Source organism: Ciconia boyciana, chromosome 7 (genome assembly GCF_034638445.1).
Source record: "Ciconia boyciana chromosome 7, ASM3463844v1, whole genome shotgun sequence".
Taxonomy (NCBI): domain Eukaryota; kingdom Metazoa; phylum Chordata; class Aves; order Ciconiiformes; family Ciconiidae; genus Ciconia; species Ciconia boyciana.
In genome coordinates this window covers 10,462,435-10,487,377 of record NC_132940.1, presented here as the reverse complement: position 1 = coordinate 10,487,377, position 24,943 = coordinate 10,462,435, and the positions used below count along the sequence as shown (strand labels likewise).

The window sequence follows — 24,943 nt, the reverse complement described above, 5'->3', positions numbered from 1 at the left end:
GCCAGCAAGCCGCGCTCCCATTGGGCGGCGCTGCACCGCCCCGCTCGGGGCTTAAAGGCCCAGGCGCGCCCTCCACAGGGGCTGGGAAACACTGGAGGGGTCGCGGGTTCGAGTCCCGCCCCCGGCGGGCGGGACGAGCGGTGAAGGAGGCGGCTAGAGGCGGCCGAACGGAGGGGCACGGCCCGCCTGGTGCCTCCCTCCGCCGTTAGCCTCCGTCCCCTCGCCCACCAGGCTCGGCGGGGGCCCTTGCTGCCAGAGATAACGGTGGCAGGGCAGCGGTGTTGCCTGGCAGCTGCCTCCCCTCTGCCTGCCGCGAAGCTGAGCCAAAGCTGCCACGTTAGCCAGCCTCTCGGCTTACACGGCACCGCAGAACCAGCCCGGTGCAGGACTCACCGCGCTCACTGTGGAGGAGACGATGTCCCGGCCGTTTTTAAGATGCGGCTTAAGACGATAGCTCGCTCGGGGTGCCGGCAGCCGGAGGGAGGGGGGGGAGCTGTCGGCCGGGATGTCGGGGTGGGAATGGATGGAGATGAGGGAGAAACCTTGGGAGGCAGGAATAGGTGATGAAGACCTCGGAGGGAGGAAGCCCAGGCTATGCCTATTTTCTCCTTCAGGCTTGTGTGCACTAAAAGCCTAAAGAGCTGCATGTAAAAGAGCGCTATTCCCAGCCGCCGGCTTCCCACGCCCGGTGGGACGCCTGTTACACACCCTCGCTCAGCCAGGCTCTTTGTGCTGTTCTTCCCTAAAAGCCCCGAGCGCGCTCGGTCTCCGCAGTCTTCCCCGGGGGCAGTGCCCAGGCCAGCAGCCGGGCCTGGGGGGGCGAGCACATCCCGGGCCGGGCCGGGGCGGGGCAGCTGGGCGCAGCCCGCCGCGGGGTGGGGAGAGGCGGGGGAAGGCGGGGCAGGCAGCCGGGCAGGTCCCGCTCGGCCGGCGGTGCCCGGCATGCTGCCCTCCCTCCGCAGGCTGCCGCTCCGCCGCCGGCACAGGCCGCCGGCCCTTTTCCTCCCTTCTCAGTCCGCATCCCTGCGGGCGCCTGCGGTCCCCGGCGAGGCGCAAGCCGGTGCCGGCGGCGGGGAAGCAGAGCGGGCGGCAGCTTTGAGCCCGTTCTGCGGGCCAGCGGTGCCGTTTCCCCGGGCCCCGCGGGATGCTTCCCTCCCAACAAGCGCTGTCGTGATTTGGCAGCCGCTCGGACTCTGAACCTGCCTCTCCGCCCTGCATTGGCTGGATGCGGCCGGTGCCGGCCGGGGCGCCCGGGGGGTGACGCCGGCCTCCGCCTGAGCCAGCCGGCAGCGGCAGGCGGCCGGTCGCTGCCTTCGTCGGGGGGGATGAAGCTCTCCTGGCTGGGCGTGGATGTCTCCCGGGTGCTGCACTTGGCTGCCGTCTTCTGCCTGACCTGCGTCCTGCTGAAGGCCATCCAGCTGTACCACCGGCGGCGGGAGCTGCTCCGGGCTCTGGCCGACTTCCCCGGCCACCCGACCCACTGGCTCTTCGGCCACGTCCACGAGGTAGGGCGAGAGCCCGGTCTGCACGGCCGGTGGGGAAGGAGGGAGTGCGGGGAGCAGTTTCCCCGCGTGGGGGGGAATGATGCTGGTGGGACTCATGTCCGTGGTCCGGGAGAATGGCTTCTCCCAGTCCCAGGGGGAAGGGAAAGGTGGGCATCCTTTCTCTCAGCCGTACAAGCTGCTTTCTCTGCTTGTGATGCCTAGAGAACAGCACTTGCAGGCTGCTGCAAAATGCACGGTGGTAGCTGGCTGGCAAGTCAAGAAAGCGGTAATAGAACATGGCGTGGGCAAGGTCGTCCCAGGGTGTAACCCGGCATTGGTGCTGCAGGCAGCAGGGCTGTGCTGCTCTGTCCCGGGACAGGCTCCGCTGTCACCTCGCTGCTCCTGTGAAAGCTGGGGCACGGCCGTTGCAGCTGCCCCTGCGACGCTGAGCAGATGCACGCTGCTCCCAACGTCCAAAGGCACCTTCTCTCTCTTGCCAGCTTGCACCAGCTTCGCGGCCGGGTGAGCCAGACAGGGCATGGATCATTTTGAGTCGTGTTTAAGCCACAAAACACATCCCAGGTACAGCATCTGGCACAGGGACACGGATCTTTATAAGGTTGCATTAAAGCCATGACTAACTAAACCCACATACAGAAGCAAGCCTTGTTCTGGGCACTCGTGGTGTGGATGACTGTTCCCCAAGGTATGCTCTTGCCTGCACAGATCAGTGTGGTTGCCTTGGCAAACATGTTTGCACCACCCATCGACAGCTTTGTGAGGAGTAACTGAGCTGCCTGATGCGAAAGGCTTTTCCATACATGCTAAAGGCTGCTTCAAATCGCCCTGACCTCTCCTGGGCTCTGCCGATGCCCTGCTCTGGCCAATTCTGTGTAACATTAAATAACTGGAACCCTGAAAAGTAGCTGGGAAATCTGGAAGGGACCTCTTAGGCTTGTCTCTGCCATGGCAGCCCCAGTTTTGCTGCGCTGGATGGGACAGGCAGTCTTTTGGCAACGTAAGCACGAAGATGGGCCAGTTCAGGGCTTTGTTGTGCTGCCAGTTAGACTTTAAAACTGCAGTGAAATAACGTATGTTCACCTGTTTGTCAGTTGTGACTATTTCTCCTGGAATGGGATTTAACCATTTGTGCCAATCACTTGCTCCCACCGTGGCTAGGTTGTTCACAGCTCAACTTTTACCTCGTACAGTATTTTTTGAAGAATTCCTGTTTTGCAAATTTAATCATTTGCTGATTAAATGCTTCTGAATTCCCCAGAGTCCAACAGTTCATTGAGCCAGTGAGGAAACTGGCAATGCTCGGGGCACATGCTGAAGCTTGGAGGTAAACCTCAGTTTACATGCGCCTCGGAGGAAGACCTGAGAGCTGTATTCAGGGAGAGCACTGACATTTCCTATTCTGTTGATTTAAAGTGATTAATTGCCAGTTTTGATTCAGGTCAGTTTAGTATCTCAAATGTTTGTCATGCTTTGGGTGGGTCTCCTGGGAATACATCACTTTGTTTTAAAGCATTCTTAGGTATTAGCCTCTGCTTATCCAAATCACTCGGTCGAAATTACATTAAAATATCAGGAGAGGTTGTGCAGAGCTGCTCAGTCTCGCTGCAGCAGCACGACTTAGTTATAACCCAGAGTGCCAGCCCTGAGCTGGCCAAACCGACTTCCCAAGGCCACAGTTGGTGGGAAGCAGAGAGAGCAGGGAGCTGCCCCACGGGTGCAGGGGGCTGTCGGTCCCTCGGCAGCCCTTTGCCTGCATCTGTCCCGCGCGGGCGGCTGGTGGAGGGGAGCCAGCCTGGTTTTGATTGAGCAAGGAGCAGCTTCGTGCTTAGATTTCAGTTCCTGTGTTTTCTGTTTCATTTGCTATTGGTGTGTAGTCATTAAAAGCGCCTTTAAGCGCCTCTTCCCAGATGCTTTTAATGTTGGATCCATTTCAAAACTTGCATTTCCGCATGAGATCAGGCTTTTACCTTTCTTCCTTACACCCAGCAGGGGGTTATACTTTTCTTTTCAAGCCCTCAAGGGAGGAAGAAGTAGAAAGGATGGTCTTTCATCCAGAGCCTGGTAGCTGGAGCCCTGGTTAACAAGCAGGAGCTTTCCATTCCTGTTCCTCCACAGCCCACAGGACTTTACACTCTCTGCCCCCGGGAGTGCTCGGCACAGCAGGTGCAGGTTACTCACCTTGGGGGTAATCTCTCCTCTCAAATAAACCCAACCCACCCTCTGCCAGCGCAGGGATAGCACAAACCGAGGCCAGCGCTCCAAAACCAAGGTTGGATGCAAAGGCTTCTAGCATTAGGACTTCTGCCAGCGAGGCTTGCTCAGCCTCTCCCAATTACTTCCATTTATGCTTCCTGTGATTTTGTGATGGGAGGAAGCACAAGCAGCCCTATCAAAGGGACTTTCACATGTTCAAGTATGAACTCAGCTAAAGGCACCATGCCAAGCCCCGCTTCTGGTGGCATTGCTGAAGGAGTGGGTGCTGGGGAGGGCTGCCTCCTTTTACCCTGAAACTTGATCCCTGCAACCAGAGAAATTGATGGTTCTCTTTAATAAGTCCAAAATCTTGAACTTGAGCAAGAGAAGTTGAACAATAACTTTCTATCTCTTATGCTTTAGCTTCAGTCGGCAACTAAGCACCACACAGTCACTTGCTCATCCCAGTGGGATGGGGGAGAAAATCAGAAAAGCAAAAGTAAGAAAACTCATGGGTTGAGATAAGAACAGTTTAATAATTGGGGAAAAAAAAATTGTAATGAAAAGGAAAACAACAAGAGAGCGAGAGGGGAACAAAACCCAGGGAAAAAAAAAAGTGCTGCAACCTCTCACCACCCGCTGACTGATGCCCAGCCAGTCCCCGAGCAGCGATCACTGCCCCCCAGCCAACTCCCCCCCATTTCTATACTGAGCATGACAGCATATGGTATGGAATAGCCCTTTGGCCAGTTTGGATCAACTGTCTTGGCTGTGCCCCCTCCCAGCTTCTTGTGCGCCTGGCAGAGCATGGGGAGCTGAAAAGTCCTTGACTAGTGTAAACATTACTTAGCAACAACTAAAAGATCAGCGTGTTATCAGCATTATTCTCATACTAAATCCAAAACACAGCACTGTATTAGCTACTAGGAAGAAAATTAACTCTCTCCCAGCCGAAAGCAGGACACTATCATAAATTATAACTGGATGTAGTTTGTCATTCTGCCAAATGCGGGAGACACACAGGATGTGCTGCAGGGCCCCCTGGCTCGCAGGGAAGGGGGCTCAGCCTTGGTGCACGGAGCCTGGCCGTGCCCCCACGCAGCCTGCACAGTGCCCTGGCAGACGCCCCGCAGCTCCTGAGCATCCTCTCCGAGACAGGTCTGACGTGGGTGATTATTTGCGTACAAGCCATCTCCCAGGTTGAGAAACACTAGCCAAACGAAAAGCTGAGCTGACATAACTCAGCACCAAAGCAGTTGAGCAAATATTCACTTGACTCAGTCAATAGGGTGACTTTGTGGCTGATTTCTACACCAGTATGCAGATGTAATTGAACTTCAAGCTTCACGTCAAAGCAGCAGCAGCTATGTCAGCCCTAGCTCACCAAAATCTTTCCCCCTGCATATTGTGGCAGAGTAGTTTCTATTCAAAGAAAAGGGAAATCAAAGAGATTTTGTGTCTGTGATCTTTTTTTCTCTGCCTGTGACTTTGGATCTTTCCACCGATCATTGCACTTGTTCTTTGGCTATTGCCTGTTTAATGTACAACAACACTGGCTATAAAAGCAATAAAACGGTGGTCACTTTTGAAGAGTGAACCTGCCAGTGTCACTGATATGAATGCTGGTGCTCACATTACTCCTCAGCGTGCAGCTCCCAAGGACCAGAGATGAACCTTTCTGGGAGCACCAGCTCTTTATCACCTATTAAATTCAATTCTGGGAAATCAGTGAAATCCTAATCTGACGTTATTAACCAGCGTCCCCTCCTCTGTACACTCTGTTGGTGACTGTGGACTCATTCTGCTGAATTTTACCTGGACACTGGCCTTCTCCGCCTAAATGGCTGGAGGAAGCTGTGGCCCAGGTTTCCCAGTCAGGAGGCACCATTTCACCGGGGCAGACACAGCAGCAGTGCCGTTGGCTGCAGTAAAAGTGCTGCTGTATTTACTCATGACTGCAGGGTGCTAATTGCTCAGCCATGTGCAAGTGAGAACATATTTGCACACTGTAAAATGCAGATGCTGTCTGGGGCAAATCTGCGTACCCCATCTTTGGGGTAGCCATGGAAAAAGAGCAGGTAACGTATGTGCACTGATAGGCACTGCCGCTGTCCCTAAGGATGTTCTCTATGGTTAGGGTCAATTGATAAGGAAGAATTATTTTATATGAGGTTTAAAAGTAACAAGCATCTCTACTTCTGTTGCTCTGCAAACCCAGAGGGACAGCACCTCGTTTGCCATTACTTGGTTTTGTGATACAGAAAGACCTTGAGCTTTTTAAGACAGTGGTTTGGGAGAGTATTGATTTTTTCCTCTGAATCTAAGTATTCTTTCTCTTTTTACTTCCCCACAACTACAGTTTCTCAAGGAGGAAGAGGTGCTGGACAAGGTGGAGATCTGGGCACAGAAGTACCTATACGCTCACCCTCTCTGGTTTGGGAGTTTCTCAGCATTCCTGGTTGTCACCGATCCTGACTATGCTAAGGCTCTCTTGGCCAGAGGAGGTGAGAATATGATGCCTTCAGCTGCAGCTGACAGATTGACAGCAAATGATACCCTTTGCTGGAGCATAGCCTGCAGATTTCTGCAAGAGGTTGTCTTGCAGAAATCATCTAAAGGCATGGAGAGAAACTCCTCCTTCGTGCCATGCCCTCGGTGCTTCAGGCACAGGGCTGCGGGGGTGATGGGGGCCCCTCCAAATCTGGCAAATGAAACTTCCTCAAGCGCTCCTTGAAAAGTTATCTTCTCGGTGCCTGACCCCAGCAAGGAGAAGACAGCTGGAAGCTTTTTTCTCAGCTCAGACCCCTGGCTCCTACTGCAGAGCCGTATCTTTAGTACATCAAGAGAGGAAGGTGCTAAACAGTGCTGTCTGGGAGGGTTAATCGTTTATCACACAGCACAGACTTTGGACTACCAATATTCTTGTTTATTCAGGTCTGGGCATCTGCTTTTATAAGTGTTTCTTGCAGCTGGGCCAAACAGTGTTGTTTTGTTGTGAAATACTGTTGAATTCTGCAGGGATGCTACCAATTCCATTTCATACCCCACCAAAAGTGAGAGCCCAGAGGGAGCTTAAGGTGCAAACCAGTAAATTGGTTCTGGTGAAACATTTACCATTTTCTTTTCCATTTTTTGATGATTTTTTTTACAGATCCCAAGGATAACATCAGCTATAAACACCTTGTCCCGTGGATCGGTATGTATTCCCAGGGCTTTGCCTACGAGGAATGATTCTGAAGTTAGTGAAGAACATGCTATAAATAAACAGCATTGTGCTTGTTCCTTGATGCAGTTATAGCTAAAAGCTTCCTGAAATTATGACATTTATTGAAAAAGGTACTACATAATGCTATTTTTTGTGATATGAGGAAAGAAAGTTCAGACATAGTCATACGTACAAATGAGAACCACTTACACGTCCATAGGTAGCAAAGGGCGGTGATGGGAGAAGCTCAGATTCGGTGGAGGACCGGAGAAAAATGCATCTGCTGATCTGAACTTCTCAGGTCCAGCAGTGCTGGTGTTTCTTTTCAGAGGCAGCGCTGTGTGGTTTCAGTGAGCAGGGCTCTGCTCAGCCCGGGGAACCCGGGAGCTGACAGCAACACTTGGAAACACTCTCTCGTAGCAGCTTAGACAGCAGATTTAATCATGCTCCTTGCAGGCGGAGGCTGTGTCTGCCTGCAGGTGAAAGCAGCCTGCTCGTGCCCAGCAAAACATACCTTGCCTGTGTTTCCCCAGGGAACGGGTTGCTGATCTTACATGGGCCAAAATGGCACCAACATCGAAAACTCCTGACTCCAGGGTTTCATTACGACATCTTGAAACCGTACGTGGCCCTGATGGCAGAGTCTACTAACGTGATGCTGGTAGGACTCATATCTGATGCTCCTCGCTCTGGCCTGTTTTCTTTTCCCTGATCCTGACTGGTTAGAAGGTAAATGCTGGAGCAGGGTTTTCTTGCAGTGCTCTTACAACCTGGTAAGTGTAAGGACGGGCTGTGTAAGGCTTTGGCGGTCAAGGTTTCTGAGCCACCTCAAATCCCTGAGCGTGGGCTGGAAGGAACAAGCAGGTTGAGCCTCCCTGCGAGGACTATGTCTCTGGTACTGCTTTGGGCTCTGTGGCTAAGATTTGAGGATTAATGTTACTGCCGTCCCCAAACTGTGCATAATCTCAATCCCAACTGCAACTTCTTATAAGGTGTTTTTGTAAATGAAAAATTGAAGTAAATATCGGTTCATAATAAATCCTGAAAATACGAAGGTTGGAGCAGAGCTAAACTGTGACCTAAGGCTAAAGGGTATCATTTGCTGTCAACATGCCCATGACTGGATTGCAATCCCTGCCTTGCCTAATACACAGTGAAACTGCACTGTTCTTCCATCCATCAGTCCTGGGCACGATGGAAACCAGTGTGTATTACAGGTGAGGAGCACCAGGCTTTGTGCACGTGAACCATCAGGAGTCTGAGTGCCAGATCTATTCCTTCTCCTTTGCCTCCCTCCATCCAACCTCCCCAGCAGCTGCACATGGATCCTGGCTGTCCTCCCTCCCACCAGCCCAGGGAGCAGCCAGGAGATGGGGGCTGGAGAGCCAGGAGAGCTTTTGCGATGCACACAAGTGCCTGGCAGTTTATAATTCCTTGCAGACAATGCAAAGTGCCTATTGTGGGAGCTCATGCCACCAGGTGGCAATCTTTGTATGTGCTAAGGATGTAAGTCTGTCCATATAAGCCCTGTTCCCCAGCCTGGTTTCATGCTGTGGGAGCTCAGATGTGACTGTGCTCCTCCATCTCCTCCCTTTCTCAGCTTTTGAGTCCGCTGGTTCCTTACAGGCACGAAGGGACAGAGGATTCGTCATAATTTCATGTCTGCCAGGCAAGAGAGACACTATATTTACAGTTTCTGTAGGGATCCCCTATGGGAAGAGTTGAGCAAGAGCTCCTATATTATATGCTCGAAAAACACAGTGGGAGAGAGATCGTGAGGTGGAAGCTTGCATCTTAGACACCAAAGGCACTGACGTCATATGTGCTTGTAAGAGAGAGACAGAAAACACAGACTCATTGAAGCCCAATGCCAGCATATGCTGCTCTTGTGCGGGGAACACGCTGCACCCTAAGAAAGACTTTGGTAACATGCCCTCTCACCCATCCTGGGCTTCTCTGGGGTGTCTTTGCCCCAGGACAGGGTGTACCAGGGCTCACTGCTGCCAGGATCTGAGAGTAGCAGCTGCCTGAGGCAAATCTTGTATTAACCATCCCGCTCTTGGCTTCTGGGATTTTGATGACAACTAAGAGATCCTCTTCTTTTTTTCCATTTCTCTGGGATGTATCCCTAGCTGAGCACTCATTTAACCAGAGGGTGACTGCAGATCATGCAGAACTGTCCCTTGCCTTCTCGTTTCTGTCTCCTTTGCACCCTAGGATAAGTGGGAACAGCTGATCACAGATGGGAAGCCGGTGGAGCTCTTCGAGCACGTCAGCTTGATGACTCTTGATAGCATCATGAAATGTGCCTTCAGTTGTCACAGCAACTGCCAGACCAACAGGTCAGTGCTGGCTGCCCCAAACCCTGGCAGAAGGTTTGCAGCTCCGAAGGGAAGTGGGCAAATTGCTTGTCGTGTTGGTCCCAAATTTACAAACTTCCACCATTCCCCTGTCCCCAGGAAAAACACCTACATCCAGGCTGTCTATGACCTATGCCACATGGTGCACCAGCGCCTCCGCATCTTCCCCTACCACAACGACATCATTTACTGGCTCAGCCCCCACGGATATCGGTTCAGGAAGGTCTGCCAGCTCGCTCACGACCACACAGGTATTCCCTGCCTTCATCCTCTCCCAAAGCTTTCAAGCAGGGTGGGTGATGGCTGACCAGAGGCAGTCAAGTTACCTCCTTGCCCATGCAGTGATCCTGCCTGGAGGCTCGGAGCCAGGATCCAAGCAGAGCATCAGCTTGCAGCAGTGGTCTGATCTAGGCCTGAAGCAAGGGGGTCTCACAGCTCCTGGGTTATTAAACGGGACTAACAGAGGAATTCCCCTCTGGAAACGCTCCTGTTAAATGACCAGAGACTGGTGAGACAAGGGATGGGTGCTGCAGGCAGCACCAATGCAAGGAATGACTTTCCTCTCCAGGCCAGGTGTGATTTTAATGTAGGAGGGGTGGGTAAAATAGGCTGAGGAGTCTGTGGTGGACAAAGGAGTTTGCAGAAAAGGATGTTTGCAGTTTGCAGAACAGCATTTGCTGCTGAAAAGGCCAAACTGCCTGGGATGCAGAAGCACATGTCACATGCATCGTGAACTGAGCGGTGGTCACCCCCTTGGGTGAGCTTTGCATTGGCAGGACAATTTTGCAACTCAGCATCTCCTGCCCCTGCTGAACCTTTAACTATTTCTTCCCCAGACAAGGTGATCCACAAGCGAAAGGAGTCCCTTAAAGATGAAGAGGAATTTGAAAAGATCCAGAAGAAGAGACATTTGGACTTCTTGGACATTCTGCTGTGTGCCAAAGTGAGTGGCAAGGAGTGACGTTGATAGCCTCTGTTGGGGAATACAACACACAGAGGGGTTTCATAGTCTTGCTGGTTTAATACGGGGGGGATAAAGGGATTTAGAAGCAAAGGAAAAGAGGCCCTGAATTCAGTCTAAACAGAGATTTATTTTGTTTATACGTATCCCAGGGGCATCACCACCCCGCTTTGCAATAGTTGAAAGAATATAATGTCCCCTCCTGGGCTATTCCATTTTTTATACATATATATATACATATGGGCCACTATAATGAATATAGTTTTTATATATACATATATATGGGCCACTGAAATTGTCTCTGGGCTGTTAGGATGAGAATGGAGCTGGACTGTCTGATGAGGACCTGCGTGCCGAGGTGGACACGTTCATGTTTGAGGGCCACGATACAACGGCCAGTGGGATCTCCTGGCTCTTGTACTGCCTGGCATCACACCCCGAGCACCAGGCACGGTGCCGGGACGAGATCCAGGGGATCCTGGGGGACCGGGAGACGCTTCAGTGGTAAGGTTCAGTGCACATTTCCTCAGCTGGTAACTTTTTCCCATCGCCGGTATTTCTAAGTGAGCAATGTCTTCAAGGCTCAAAAGCTGGTGTGGTAAAGGACTGATTTGTAAGGTTGCTGCGTGCACAGGGACTTCAGAGGATGGAGCAGATACTGCATCCTTCAGCTAAATCTGCCTCCCTGCCCTTCAGGGCTTCAGGGCTCCTATTGCCAGGGCAGACAAGAAAAAAAAACCATCCCAGACCAGGAGGACATGCTGGATGCTGTGCCAAGATCTCGGCCACCAACATTGCCCTTTGCTCTCTCCTGTTTTCTCGCCACAGGATGTTGTGGTTGTGGCTTTTCACCTTTCACTGTCACTTTGCATTTGAGCTTGTTCAGAGGTTGTTGAGGTTGTTAAGGTTGTTCAGAGGTGTCTTGGGGTCCCCAGCTCGCAGCAGCCCGTGGTTGGACGTTGTGCGTCCCTCTGTACGCCCCATCTGTTGCAAGGGGGTCTGCCCAGGGGGCTGATGGCCGTGGGGCAAGGGGCCTCCCGGCACAGGGCAGCGGAGGGAGCATGCGGCTCAGCCTGCCTCTGTCCCGGCAGGGAGGACCTGGGCAAGATGACTTACAGCACCATGTGCATCAGGGAGAGCCTTCGCCTTTACCCACCGGTGCCTGGCGTGTCCCGGCAGCTCAGCAAACCCATCACCTTCCCCGATGGTCGCACCTTGCCAGAAGGTCTGTAGATCCTGTTCCCCTTCACAAAATTGTGCTCTTGGACATCTCGCTGCCTGCCGCAGAGCAAAGGCAACAGCCCTGCTTCTGTGACCTGGTCCTTGCCGGCGCAGATGTTCAGATAGGACTGTGCAGATGTTGGCATCCCGTTGATAGACTGAGGTCTGGGTTGCACAGCAGTATCCCCATGGCATCCTTCCTGCCACCACTGCTATTGGGCAGCTGTGCCTGTGCCCAAAGCCCCTTCTCTTCCTGGCCAAGCACAAGCCCATGGTTCACCCATTTTGGCAAACTGCAGGCACAGGGGGATGGGGACTGGTCCCATCCTGGCTTGTGGTGTGGGAATTGCCCTGTGCTGCTGCTTTCCTTCTCTGATTTAGCACACAAGTGGGCAGAGTCGGTGGGGAGACAATGTGCCTATGGTGCCAGTGCCTTCCTCATTTCCACTGTTTGGCTGCTTACAACTAAACAAATGGAAAATATTTATTTTTCTCTGAAGCCAATGACAAAACTCTCATTGGTTTCCAGTTGACAGATAAGACCATGCTGATTTAGACAGACCTTCGTGTGAGCGGGCTGCAACTTCTCCTTTAATTTCTTTGTCACTGAGCCCTTTTCTCCTCCTCGATTGCTTTACAGGCAGCATCGCTGCAATAAGCATTTATCTCATTCATAGAAACCCCACGGTATGGAAAGACCCTTTGGTAAGTTTTCTTTTGCCCTTCTTATAATTTTTCCCCTTTATGCTGTGCCTCTTCAAATGCCCTCTTCACCTGTTAGCAGGAGAGCAGAGCCTTCCCTTGCTGCCGAGCATCTTTGGCTGAGACATGACCACCTTGTGTTAGTCTCGGCCAGCTGCGGCACAGGGCGGTCAGACAGCAGCGTTAGGGCTGGGTGCTGCCCAACCAGTAAGACAGAGTGCTCTGAAGAGCTTGTTGTATTAACAGGCAAAAAGATTATTTTTTGCTCAGCCTTCAGGTGGAGAATTGAGTCCTGGCTCCCCAGTTTTCTTCATATCTGTGTCTGGTTTGTCTTGGCAACACCATTGCTCAGTGGAAAGCAAGGGAGTCTGGTGTATGAGTTGCAGTCCATCTCAAAATGAATTCTCTCTCCAATGGGGTTGTTCAGAAATTATGGGGTGTCATGTTTCTGAAGATACTGGTCAGAACTGTGTTCCTTAAATAATTGCTTTTTCTTGCTGCGTATTCTTCATTTCCAGGTGTTTGACCCTTTGCGGTTTTCCCCGGAGAACATCTCCGGCAGACACTCTCACGCCTTTCTGCCTTTTTCTGCTGGAATGAGGTAAAGTGTATTGAACGCTGAAGGACTAGTGGGGAGAGAAAACATGCGTCCTTGGAAACTGCTCAGCCCAAGAAGTGTGTGCTGCTGTTATAATTGCTATTGGGGAAGCACTCGCAGAGTGCTTTCAGAGACCGCCACCTGAAGTCCTGGCCCTGCAGCGTTAAATAGCTCACGAGCATATAACAAGCGTTTGTGCCGCAGAGGGGTTCTGATACCAGCGGGCAAAATGGGAAGGAAACATCGCCGGGCCCCTCTTAGGGATGGGGAACGGGGTCCCAAAGCTGCCGAGCATCCTGCTGGCATCACACAGGGAGCCTGCAGCATCCTGGGCTCTCCTGCTCTCCTTCTCTCCTTGATGCAGAGACCCCATCTCACCCCCTCATCCTTTGATCCCCTTGTCCCCTCCTTCCAATCCTTCTCTTTGCCCTGTGCTCACCCCAACAAGGCAAACACGTTGCAGATCCTCCTGCTTGGAAACCCGCTGCCTCGGCTCTGCTGGCCTCTCCTTTGGCTTCCCCATCTCCCCTCCCCTCCCTCTCTGTGCTCATTGAACACACATCCAGGAGTTCCTCTCCCCCGATGCACCCCCAGATTTCCCCTGCTCAGCCCATGCCCCTGCTTTTGCCACCCAAAATGCTGCCCGGGGCCCCCAGAGCTGCAGAGGGGAAGGGTTGTGTGCTGGTGTGAAAGGGCTGGGATCCAGCCATGGGGTGCCCATGCTGAGATCGGGTGGCTGAGCTGCTCTGTTTTACCCCAGGAACTGCATCGGGCAGCAGTTTGCCATGAACGAGATGAAGGTGGCACTGGCCCTGACCCTGCTCCGCTTCGAGCTCTCGCCCGATCCCGCCAAGCCTCCCTGCAAAATACCTCAGATCATCCTTCGCTCCAAGAATGGGATTCACCTGTATCTAAAGAAAATCCGCTGATGCTGGAAAATGTCCTGCCTTTGCCGGAGGGAGGGACCAAGCAGATGACAGGACAATGTTTCTCTGGGGCAAAAGGTGCAGGGCAGGACTTGGGGATGAGGATTCCTGATTTACGTGCTTCTTCCACCAGCTGAAAACCCTTTTTGGCCTGGGCCCAGGTAGCCTGGGTCTCAGAGCAGCCAGGCATGGCCATGCCTCTTTGCTGGCTTTCCCCTCGCCCCACCGTGGAGCCCAACCGAAGGGGCTGTAAGGGCTGTCCTCCCACTGCAAGGGGCCTGGGAACATCTACAGGTCCCACCAGCTTCCTCCTTACCAAATCCTGCCTTCGCCCTCATGTCCTGGCCGAACCCATGACCATTCCCAGCCCTGCTCTGTCATCAGCACCTTCCTCAGTGCCTAGAGGTCAGCCCTCCTCTCCTGCAGCAGGGACAGCCCGTGGCAGACCTCTGTCTCCCTTCTCGCACTCAACGTGTCCCTGTTTTGTTAAAAGCACTAATTCCAGTTTGGGCTCTGAAATTCTGCCTAAACTGCAAAATATTCTGTAATTTTTGTGTTAATAAGCCAATAATTATTCCTGTTACAGCATCTGCGTCAGTTTTTATTGGTGATGCTTGCTCACTTTGTCACAAATACGGTGTAAAACCCCTTTAGAAATGGGAGATGAAGAGGAAACCCATGAGCAGCAAGAGACAACCCTGGGGGTGTCCGACCAGGCCCCTGCCCGTGGGTTTCCAGCTGCAGCCAACACAGCATCTCCTTCCATGGGCAACCCCTTAACAGGGGTCCAACGTGCAATCTTCATTTAAAGCTGCAAGGGAGGAGTTCTGATAGTTAGAAAGGGTTTTTTCTCTCTTTTTTTTTTATTATTTTCCTAAGCTGATAAAGTTAGGAGAGTTGTATGCTTGAGGTACGCTGGGGGACACTAGTGAGCTGTCCTCTGCCTCTGCAGAAATCATTATTGGGGTAGAAAGTGTCAAACGGGGAAATCCCAAATGCTGCTGTTGCAATCAGTGTCACAGTGACATCAACTGCAATTCTGGCATTGTGACCAGGCTGCTGTGGAGTAAGACTGCCTTTGAGAAGGGCAGCGAAGCTGGTGAAGGGTCTAGAGCACAAGGCTGATGGGGAGCAGCTGAGGAAACTGGGGTTGTTCAGCCTGGAGAACAGGAGGCTGAGGGGAGACCTTATCGCTCTCTACAGCTACCTGAAAGGAGGTTGTAGCGAGGTGGGGGTCGGTCTCTTCTCCCAGGCAACAAGTGATAGGATGAGAGGAAATGGCCTCAAGTTGCGCCAGGGGAGGTTTAGACTGGATATTAGGAAATTGTACTTCACCGAAAGGGTTGTCAAGCATTGGAACAGGCTGCCCAGGGAAGTGGTTGCGTCGCCATCCCTGGAAGTATTTAAAAGACATTTGGATGTGGTGCTTAGGGACACGGTGTAGTGGTGGTCTTGGTAGTGTTAGGTTTACTGTTGGACTCAATCTTAAAGGTCTTTTCCAACCTAAATGATTCTGTGATTCTGTGATCTGCAGAGATAAGGGAGATAGAAAGCAGCAGGGGAAACAGGAGGACCTTTTTGTGGGGTACACTGTGCTACACTGTCAACACCGCTAGCCCAATCACTGGTGAGCCCCATTAATAGAAGGTTGTATCAAACATAAGGTTTTGTCCAATTTTAATTTTAGATACACAAAGGATGCCCATAATAAATAACAGAGACAATACAAATAACTTGTGTCATCTCACACTCTGAGCATATTACCAACCCACTGCAAATGTCACACCAAAGGTGTCCTCAGAACAGCTGTAATTGAGAAGCTGCAAAAACCAGGCCAGTATGTTGTGCAAATAGGGTTGCCCGTGCACCTCCTGTGCCCCATCACCTGTATCTGCTCTAACCACAGCTGTACCCACAGCTACCACCAAGCCCCCCACAAACCCCTCCTGTGTCCTCTCCACTTACCTCTGTGCCAGCACATCCAGCCGCCATCGATAAAACCTGCCTGCCGTGGGGTGCTCGCTTTGCCAAGCTGCCTCGAGAAGACACCTCCATCAGCCAGCTTCACCTCCGATCTCCATACCTCATGGTGCTCCAGGCACCCAAGCCACAAATTAATCCCTCCTATGAGCAAAACCTCCAGGCTGCCCTGAAGCCGCTGCTATGATTCAGTAATGTCCCATTTCAGAAGAAATGGTAAAAGAAAGAAATCACCTGCATGCATGGGTAACATGAAGGACACAACTGCATCATCCAGCTTCACCCTGAATTCAGTTACAACTTTGTTAAGCCTGAGTACACAAAAAATACCAAAAGATTCCCACCCTGCCATGGATTTGCATCCATAGCTTGCAAGGAGAAAAACTTGGGTCACTCCACATCCTGGAATAAGTTAAAGGAAAGCAATGATTTATCTCCTCCTGATGAGGCTCTGGTCCAGCAGGAAAGGAGTAAATGCACCTAGCTCAAAGCTGCTCGGTCACAGCCTCTAGTGATATGGCAAGTAATAAGCTGATAAGAGCTAGTTTCTTCAGTTATGTTCAATCATATTTCAAGGTCACTGGGTAAAAGCTGATGGGGTAAAAGCTGCAAACTTGCCTCACCTCAGTTACTAAACTAGGGCTGTTCCAGCTACAGCAGCTGAGGAGCTACGTATCTGGGGTGAATATCCCAGAAAATACCATCCCAGAAAGTACCATCCCAGAATATATCCCAGAAGATACCATCCAACATTCCCATGCAAACCCACGGTCATCCTTTTGTGTTGAACAGACCCAGCGAGGTGGAGCTCAGCACAGCAGAGCCATGCAAAGACCCACCACAGCGACAGCAGGAGTGCTGTGCATGAAGCGCGAATGGAAATGGCTGTGTATGAAAGCACTAGAAGGAAGAATATAAAGCAAAGATTGCAAAAATGGCCTGTATCAATGACCAGGAACACAAGGGACAGCAGTAAAACTGTTGAATGCTGAGGAAAGCGTTGTTTACATCAAGGCAGGTGGCCCCCGTGCTAAGAAGGCCACGGTGCAGATGACTCACCAGCAGAAGGTCTGTGCTCTGGTGGTAGGAGGATGGAGCAAGGTTGCATCACCTTGTACCTGCCATTCCTCTCCTGGCCTTTAAGGGATTGTAACCCCTTAATTTACCATTTCAGGTGAGACCTGAGCCACAGATTGCCAGCTGGTGAGCTGAGGCAGTACAGACCCTCCAGGAAAGATGAGGTGCCAGTCAAGCTCCTTTCCTCTCTCCTCCTGTGCTGAGACCTGAAGCAGTTTGTGATCAGACCACCACAGCCAGAGACCGAATGAACAAAACTGGCCACAAATGGAGCCGACCCTGCGCTGTGACCCACCAGAAACTCCTTTGATCCTTATGCCCACGGAAAATGTACCCACGGGAACTATTTTGCAGGGCCATGGAAATGCACAGACACCCCACCAGTGGGAACAGGGGCAAATTACAAGTGCCATTTAAAATTCAGTTCGAGTTTGCAAAGGACAAAAGATTTAAAGCTAAAGAAAGGCTTAGTAGCACCAGATATCTGGATTCAGCACCTAAGTTTGATGTGCAGGACCATGCAGAGCGCAAGCCAACTAGGTGAGAGAACCTAGAAACAACCTTTCGCTATTATCATCACCTTGCGAAAGCAGCCGGGAGAGCATCTGCCAGATCAGGTAGTTCATGCATCCTCAGGGCCAGGACCCATCAGCAGTGCTGGAAGCGTGCCCCAGCCTTGTCCCTCCCGCATGCACCTTCATGAGTCCGTCCCGCTTATTGAGAGCACTATGCGTCCCTGGAAAAGGTTTGCAGGAAGACCTACTATTTTTTAGGCAAAAGATTTGAAAATCTGTGATATTGAATTGATAATTTTAAGAAGAATAACTAATAAATAAATAATAATAAATAATAATTTAAAAAATAAAGCTCACAGCAACTTCTCATGGAAAAGCATGAATGGAGCTTAGGAAAGTGGGGAGCTCAGGGGCCAGCCTGAGCCATCGGGGTTACCCCACTTCCCTTAGCTGGTCTGGGTGGGTTAACAGGGATTTCAGAGTACAGCAGATTATTTTATATGCCATACTTACGCCAAAACAGCACATGAAAAAAAACAAGCATCAGGCCAGACTTCAGTCTAACCCAATTATTATTTTCTGGACTCAAAAGCAGAAGAGATTCAAAATGCCATTTCTGTTTTCAAACTTTTTGTTCCTTTGAAAACCAGGACTTTTCAGAGGTAAAGCCTCCCAGGAAGAAAAATATTTACTGAATTAAAAATGAGAAATTTGTTGAACCTCACATTATAATCTGAATGATGATGCTACTCCATTCCTTTGTAATGAATTCCACCAACAGAAAAAATCTGAACTTAGAGAAAGATAGATTTAAAAAATACGTTTAAGCTTATGTGTAAAGGCAGTTCTTGTCAAAAGGCAGCTCAATCAGCATGCAGTCTTAGGAGTTGCTCTCACTTATATACATACGGATCAGGACTCTAGAAAATAAAATGAAAATAAGATTTCTCAGTAAATGTGCTTTTCCATGTGCTTTTTCATCTCTATTTCCTGCCCTTCGGCAATGTTGGCTTTCCACCTACGCCAGGAAAACTGAATCCCACTTCAACTTATTTTCGTTTCCAAGTTAATCCAATTTATTTCTGCCTGAGCCAGCTCCTCTCGAAGAAGTGGGAACGTCGGCACGATGGTACAGCATCCGCTTTGCAGGGGACGCTCACTGCGGCTGCAGCCGCCGCGCTGGGGCAGCCCGGGCAAATGCCCGCACACTCCAGCTGCCTGTCCCCTCTTCAGATGAGGTGCAGCTCTTGAGCTGAAATCCGAGATATCCCTGCAATGGAGAGAGACACGATATGCTTATTAAAATGTAAAATATTATAAAACTATGAGAAGCTGCAAGCATTCTGGAGGGCGGTATTAGGATTCAAAATTATCTTGATAAATTGAAAAAATGCTCAAGTGAATAGGATGCGAGTCCGTAAGCACAGGCACAAAGCACAAGAGCAGGCACAGCCATTGCACAAAACCAAGAGGGGAAATGACTGATAGGCAGCAATCTCTCCAAAAGGTATTTTGTAGATATAGAGGCTCACAAAGGTAATGCGAATCAATAATATCCTGCTGTTGTAATCAAAGCAAACATAATACTTGGATATACAAATATTTCTCAAAAATTTTTCACTTGCATCTCCTTTCACTAGGTGAAATGAGACAGTGTCCTTCAACCCTGTTTGGAGATTTAAGTATAAAGGCAACTCCATTTACCCCAAAATGTACCTTGCCTACATATTCTAAAGTGTAAAACGAGAACATTTTTAATCAAAATAGCTGAACTCACTAGAAGCAAATGACATGCATCTCTATATTGGATTCAATTTTCTTTTAAAGATAAGATTTGAAAAAAATACCATCTAAAAAGGATTGGATGAACCTTGGCATGCAAATGTGAAAGATTAAAGCAAGAACATCTGATGAGCAAGTGCACAAGGCTGAAATCACAGTGTACCCACTGAAAGGGAGTGTAGGTAAAAAGGGATCAAACTAGGGGAACTTGGCATAACAGTCCTCATGTAAATAAATGGCAGCTGCTAAATTGTGTTTAGGTAGATATAGATTTCATAGCATAAAGCATTCCCTAAGGTTTCTTAAGCCCTGGCATAGGTTGCCTGGGGAATCTGCATTTTCAGAGCTTTTAAGAGCAGGTCACCATTTTTGCTGCATAATCTGAAAGCCCAAAGAAGGCAATGAATGTGGTGTAAGGCTACAGCAGATTACCTCTGGTCTGGTTTTTGGGAGCGGACTGAATTGGGGGTAGAAGAAAGGCTGCACTGCTGCTTTCCCAACTGGATCGTCCAACATGTGAATATTCCTGGCCCTGGGATGGAAAAGCCAGGCTGCTCCTGCCTTCACCCTGCTCAGTCATTGTCCTTCTTGTGACTTTTAGGATTCCCTAAAAATCTGCCTCTTCATACCTGAAGAGGAAAAGGAAAGGTGCTCTGCAGCATTCCCATCCTCCTCTCTGCGTTGTGCTCGTGGGTTCTTGGAAGGGGAATGGAGCGGAACCCGGTTCCCCCTGCAGTCGCATACCCAAACCCAACATCAGATCTGCCCACAAACTCTCCTTGGTGCTAACACCCTCCGAGGCCAGGAGCTCTTCTAAATAACGCCACGCATGGCAGCCCAGCTCCCAGTCTCCCCAAGCCACGTGGGCCAGCGCTGCATGCCAGGCCAGCCAGCCTGCATCCTGCATCCCACATCCTGCATCCCGCATCCTGCATCCCACATCCCATATCCTGTATCCTGCACCATCCCACATCCCGCATCTTGCATCCCGCATCCCATATCTCATATCCTGCATCCTGCATCATCCCACATCCCGCATCCTGCATCCCTGCATCTTCCATGGCTGCTCTGCTTTTGAACTGGAGAGCTGGGCTGAGGCTGCAACAGGGCTTCTGGGGCAACTGTGTCCCAGTGCCAGAGTGAGCCACATCTTTCCAGAATGTAATTTCTGAGAGTCCGTCCCCCCAATTACCTTTCCCCTCCTAGATATTAGAGACATGGTAGTAATAAAAAGACCTAGTCACATGGGATGTATAACTGAGAGCAATAAAGACAGCCAAGGACTAGATGCAGAGAGGTTACCTCATTCTTTAATCTTTCCCTACTTTCTGCAGAAAGGGTAATTGCAAAGATGATGAGCTGGCCTTGGACTGCCTGATTCAGACCTTCAGATAACTAATTTAACAAGAATTCATGAGAGGGGCTATGCGGGGTGCAACAGGACAAGTTTGTTTTGGTTAAAAATATCTTGGATTTTTCTCATTGCTGTAGCTTGGTCTTTCAATAACGGCAGAGCAAAGACGCCATCTATTCACGCAGCTATTCCTTTCCCCACAGAGATTGTCTTTATAGCTGTACAGCCACATCCCAGTCATGTGAAGGGTACCCGTCCGTTGCAATCTGGTGGTGGTACTTTCTCACATGCTGCCAAGCACAACGGGAGCAGCAGAAACAGGGGCGAGAGCAGCTTGCTCACACCGCCGGGGAAAGCGGTCCCTGCACAGGACCCACGCCGCTCTCCAGGCAAGCCCATTATCAGATGGTACCAGCAATTTCCATCTAAACCCCACTGGGATTTTACACTGGAAGCAGCCTGTAAATTAAATAAGTATTGCAACATATTTGTAAGACAGCTGTATTAAATGCTTCCAGATATAAATTCATCCTCGAGACATGTGTGGTCAGATGGGATCCAGGCAGCTCACATTACTCTGCAAAATTTGCTGGGCTCTTGCCTTGATTTCCTTATATATCATGTGTTTGGAAGCCTGAAATGTTATTATTTTTTTTGGCATTACAGCTACATTTCATCTGTCAGCACTAAGCACTGCAGGAACACACAGGGACAGATGGGCCTGGACTCCTCTTCCTATCCGAATAAACACAGGCACACCCGGGAAAGCAGCTGCTGCAAGGTCACGCTCTGGGGCAAAGTATCGATTTGCCACCTAAATTTCACCTGCTCAGTAAAAGAGTTCTTCTGCAATGAATGCCAAGAGTATGAGTTCCATCAGTGAGGAAGATCCTCTCCTTCTTCTGTTTAGGTGTCTAAATTAAGTGGAGAAATTCCCAAGACCCTGAAAGCAACTTCCACAGACTGATGTGTCCATGGTTGTGGTACGGGATGGGAATTCTTCAGTGTAACGTTTGGGTTTTTTTAACGTTTATGGCACGACCTGTCATGGCATACACTGCCATCATGTGGACATCCACAGCATCGAGCCAACCGTGCAGAGGCTCTTTGCAAATATTTGATGAACTTCCACGTGTCCTTTAACACCTAACTGTAGTTTTGCCAGCCTTAGATGTCCAGAAGGTCAAGACAAGACTCTGTTCACCCTGCCAACCTCCCCACACCACTCTGGCTATCAGGAGACTCTTGTGGATGCTTCTTCATGCTGAAATCTTTTGCAGGCTCCTTACTTCAGTCGGGACACTTGGAAGCAACAGGGCTGTAGGTTCTCCTGGTGCTAAGCAGACTGTTTCTGGTCTTGTCCCAACCCCTTACAAGGACCAGACCAGTGCTGTCCCCTTTCACGTTTCTCCACTTGCAGCTCTGTGGCCACTTCACTTTCTCTTTTGAACTTCCACGGTTTCTTCCCCTGCAAAAACCCCTGAGTTATGACCCCAAGCTGTGCTAAACAGTGTCAGATCGAATGTTCATAGACCCTCTTGCCATGAAATCTCTGAAATAGGTGAGAAAGGTGCTTCTCTCCCCTCCACCGGTGAAACAGAAAATGCAGAGGCCGGAGGCTGAATTAGGCACCCAGTTTTGCTATCACCCAAGCTCAGATTCTTGTTCCAAATCTCTATAAATGTGGGTTTAGCCACTCTGTCCCCTATGGCTCCTCCCTATCAGCTCAACACTTGACATCTCACTTGACCTTCAAGACAACCCATATCCCCTGGGCTCCATGATCAACAGTTGTTACTGGTTATTAAATAACTGTCAGGGAGCCAGGTGGGTAAAAATCCACCCTGCTCAGTTTGACCCATGGTCAAACCCATTGTCCAGGGACTTTGTCACCAGTGAGAATTTCTGTGTCATTATGAAAGTTTCACCTGATGCCATGCCAGCAATTTCACCAGTCTGGCCCCTCCACCTGTGGATCTTGCAGGATTTCTGAGTTATTTTGTAGGTGATTGTTGGAAGGTGCTGGCCGGATCCAGATCAGATGGTCTGGCAATTGGGTAGGTGCCACAGGACATCCCAAAACAGCTCCATTGGTGTTAACCAAAGGCTCAACCCCCAGCTCTCCCTGTGTTCCTTATGTGGACCTTGTAAGGCACCCAACTACATGACATTGCTGGATTTATAAGCATGCTGCAGGTCTTCACACGAGGGACCCACAGTAGCAATCCCACCTTCCAATGTCCTCAGTTCTATGGAGCTCCCCTTCTCCTCCCTCCCATCCATAGTCACAGTCAAGGCCAGACGAGAGGCTAGTTGTTCATGGACTATTTCCTAGAGGGAGGGTCTCTGAAAAGGCCTAAAGGCCATTTTAGAGCTGGTTGAGAGGAAAAAAAGCCTGGAGGAGGGACAGCTTTGGGGCAGACCCCATGATGCATTGCAGATGGGGCATGGGGTCTCTTGTAGCATACACCACTTGAACCTAACTTCAAGGTTAATCCCAACTCCAAGGGTTAACTCCAAGGTTAATCATGGAAGACCTGTCCAAACCCTCTCTGTGACCTCATGTGATAACAGGAGAAAACGCACAGTAACATCACTGTCCTCACACCCTTCGCCCGCCCAATCTGTTTAGGTCAGCTCCACATTTTCAAGGCAGCCTGCAAAGCCATAGATCTGGCTCAGGCAGCCCAAAAGTGGCTCCTTGTGCTGCATGTTCATCCTTCTCCATCTCCTCAGGTAGGCAAGAAGCCTCAGCAGGAGCCTCCCGAACAACTGCAACCCACATGCTTCCCAGCCACCTTGCCAACCAGGCAACTGGACAGCCGGCCAACCAGCCTGCACTGCCTCCTCTCCTGATGGGAAGCCTGTTAATCACGGTGCTACAGGACAGGCGGAGGATCATAGGAAGAGCTAGAGGTACTAGATATTTCTCCTACACCTTCCATGGCCATGAGGTCCCTAGAGTCAGGTGCTCCTGCTCAGGAGTGTGAAGTTGTCATGGCAGATCGGGTCCCTCTTGCTGTGGCTACAGTCAAAGCCTTCCCTAAGAAATGCCTAACCTGACAGACTGCAGCCTTCTGCCCCCTAAAGAACAACCTTTAACTCTTCTCTGAACTTTTGCACAGATCCAGCTGGCTTGGCGTAACGAGATACACTTAGTCTCATGAAGATGGCCAAGTGTGTGAAAAGCTAACGCTGTTCAGTGCCTGCCAGGGATGTTCTCCAAGGCAACACAAGGAGAGTCAGTATGTTCCTTAAATTTTAAAATTGTTGATGGATGTGGCTGTAATGACTTACTAGGCCCTGGCCCAAAGGATGCAGCATGTCAGCAATGGTGATGGGAAGAAAGCAGGATGACAAATGCCAGCCAGAGGATTTAAGTCCTCCTTCTTCTTCTTCCCAGTCTGAAGAACCAGAGGCACCATCTTAAAGTAGGTTACAGGGGTCCAGTTCAGGGGACAGTCACTCTCGGGAGATGAAGAAATGCACCAGGATGGCTCATGCAGCTGAAACCTCTGAGTCTGAGGAGATATAAGAGATTTTCAGCTGTTGTCATTGGCTCTTCACAATACATCTTCCTGACATGCTAACAAAAGCCCAGTGCCATGTGGACAGCTGTAGTGTTGACTGGGTCACCTTATCCCAGCTGAGGAACTTATGCAATCATTATTTCTAGGGAAATGCCAAAGAAACTTAGTGTTATAGACAACCTTGGCAGATTAGCAAAAGGGTATTTGCAGCCTGGGAAGAGAGTAGGAGTAGATCATAGAGTTGATGCCTTTCAAGAGAAAAGTGTATTTCTAGAGCAGTCTTCTACTACCAACGTGAAGAAGTAATGAACAGACCCACTCTTCAGCCCAAACTTTAGCAGGCATCTGGACATGCATGGTGGGAGCTGACTGTTAGCTAGCTGACATGCCCGGTGCCTTTTGTGCCCTGGGTACCCACGGTGGCAGGTATCTCAATGTCAGCGTTCTCATCCCATTTTATGTGGAAATGTCCAGGCTGCCAACCTCAGGATGCAACCCCAGAAGTGTGTGAGGAGCTCCTGAAACATCATCACTGCTGCAGCTGGAGGCCACTGTTAGAAACTGCCACTTCCAACACATCATGCCTGAGTATTTGCAAAATATCTTATCACCACCTGAGAACTAGGTGATGATACACATGACAGAGACCATGTACCACACTAGCTAACGTCAGCAGCTAACAACGTCAGAGGGATCGATGTTCACCCAGAAAATCCACAGCTGAACTTCCAAGAGGAGACAGAAGCAGTGGGATGCGTAGTCCAACATCCTGCCAAGGGATGTGAAGGTGGAGGCACCTGAACCCGCCAGGTCCATCTGTGAACTATTCAGCTGTGAGGTTGAGTCTTTGTACAGCACTCAGCATCCTCTAGCTGTGTGGCAGGGAGGACAAATCTCCTCCCTTGCAAGGACCCAGAGGTAATATTGTAGTGCTTGTGTTGGAAAGAGGGTCAGGCTGAGTCTTCCTGATCTGTGCACTAGTATACCCACCCATAAAGAGAAAAAAAAAGCCATGCTGAATTAGATTGTGCATT

The 24,943-nt window shown here is 50.3% G+C and overlaps 1 protein-coding gene across 1 annotated transcript; it reads left to right on the top strand.

Annotated features, from left to right (window-relative positions):
• The first annotated feature begins 900 nt into the window (after window positions 1–900).
• LOC140654545 (cytochrome P450 4B1-like) lies at window positions 901–14,266 on the top strand. Its single transcript, XM_072867933.1, has 12 exons — window positions 901–1,505; window positions 6,058–6,202; window positions 6,850–6,894; window positions 7,437–7,564; window positions 9,121–9,245; window positions 9,363–9,514; window positions 10,100–10,206; window positions 10,538–10,728; window positions 11,316–11,449; window positions 12,086–12,150; window positions 12,666–12,748; window positions 13,506–14,266. Exons 1-12 carry the CDS (start codon window positions 1,326–1,328, stop codon window positions 13,672–13,674), a joined length of 1,524 nt encoding a protein of 507 aa, XP_072724034.1. The 5' UTR covers window positions 901–1,325; the 3' UTR covers window positions 13,675–14,266.
• The last annotated feature ends 10,677 nt before the right edge of the window (window positions 14,267–24,943 follow it).

Bases quoted from the DNA above. Each gene is read 5' to 3' on its own strand.
- LOC140654545 (XM_072867933.1), top strand. From the start codon at position 1,326: ATGAAGCTCTCCTGGCTGGGCGTGGATGTCTCCCGGGTGCTGCACTTG. The intron at 10,729-11,315 runs GTAAGGTTCAGT...CTGTCCCGGCAG, and splicing joins GACCGGGAGACGCTTCAGTG to GGAGGACCTGGGCAAGATGA. The intron at 11,450-12,085 runs GTCTGTAGATCC...ATTGCTTTACAG, and splicing joins TGGTCGCACCTTGCCAGAAG to GCAGCATCGCTGCAATAAGC.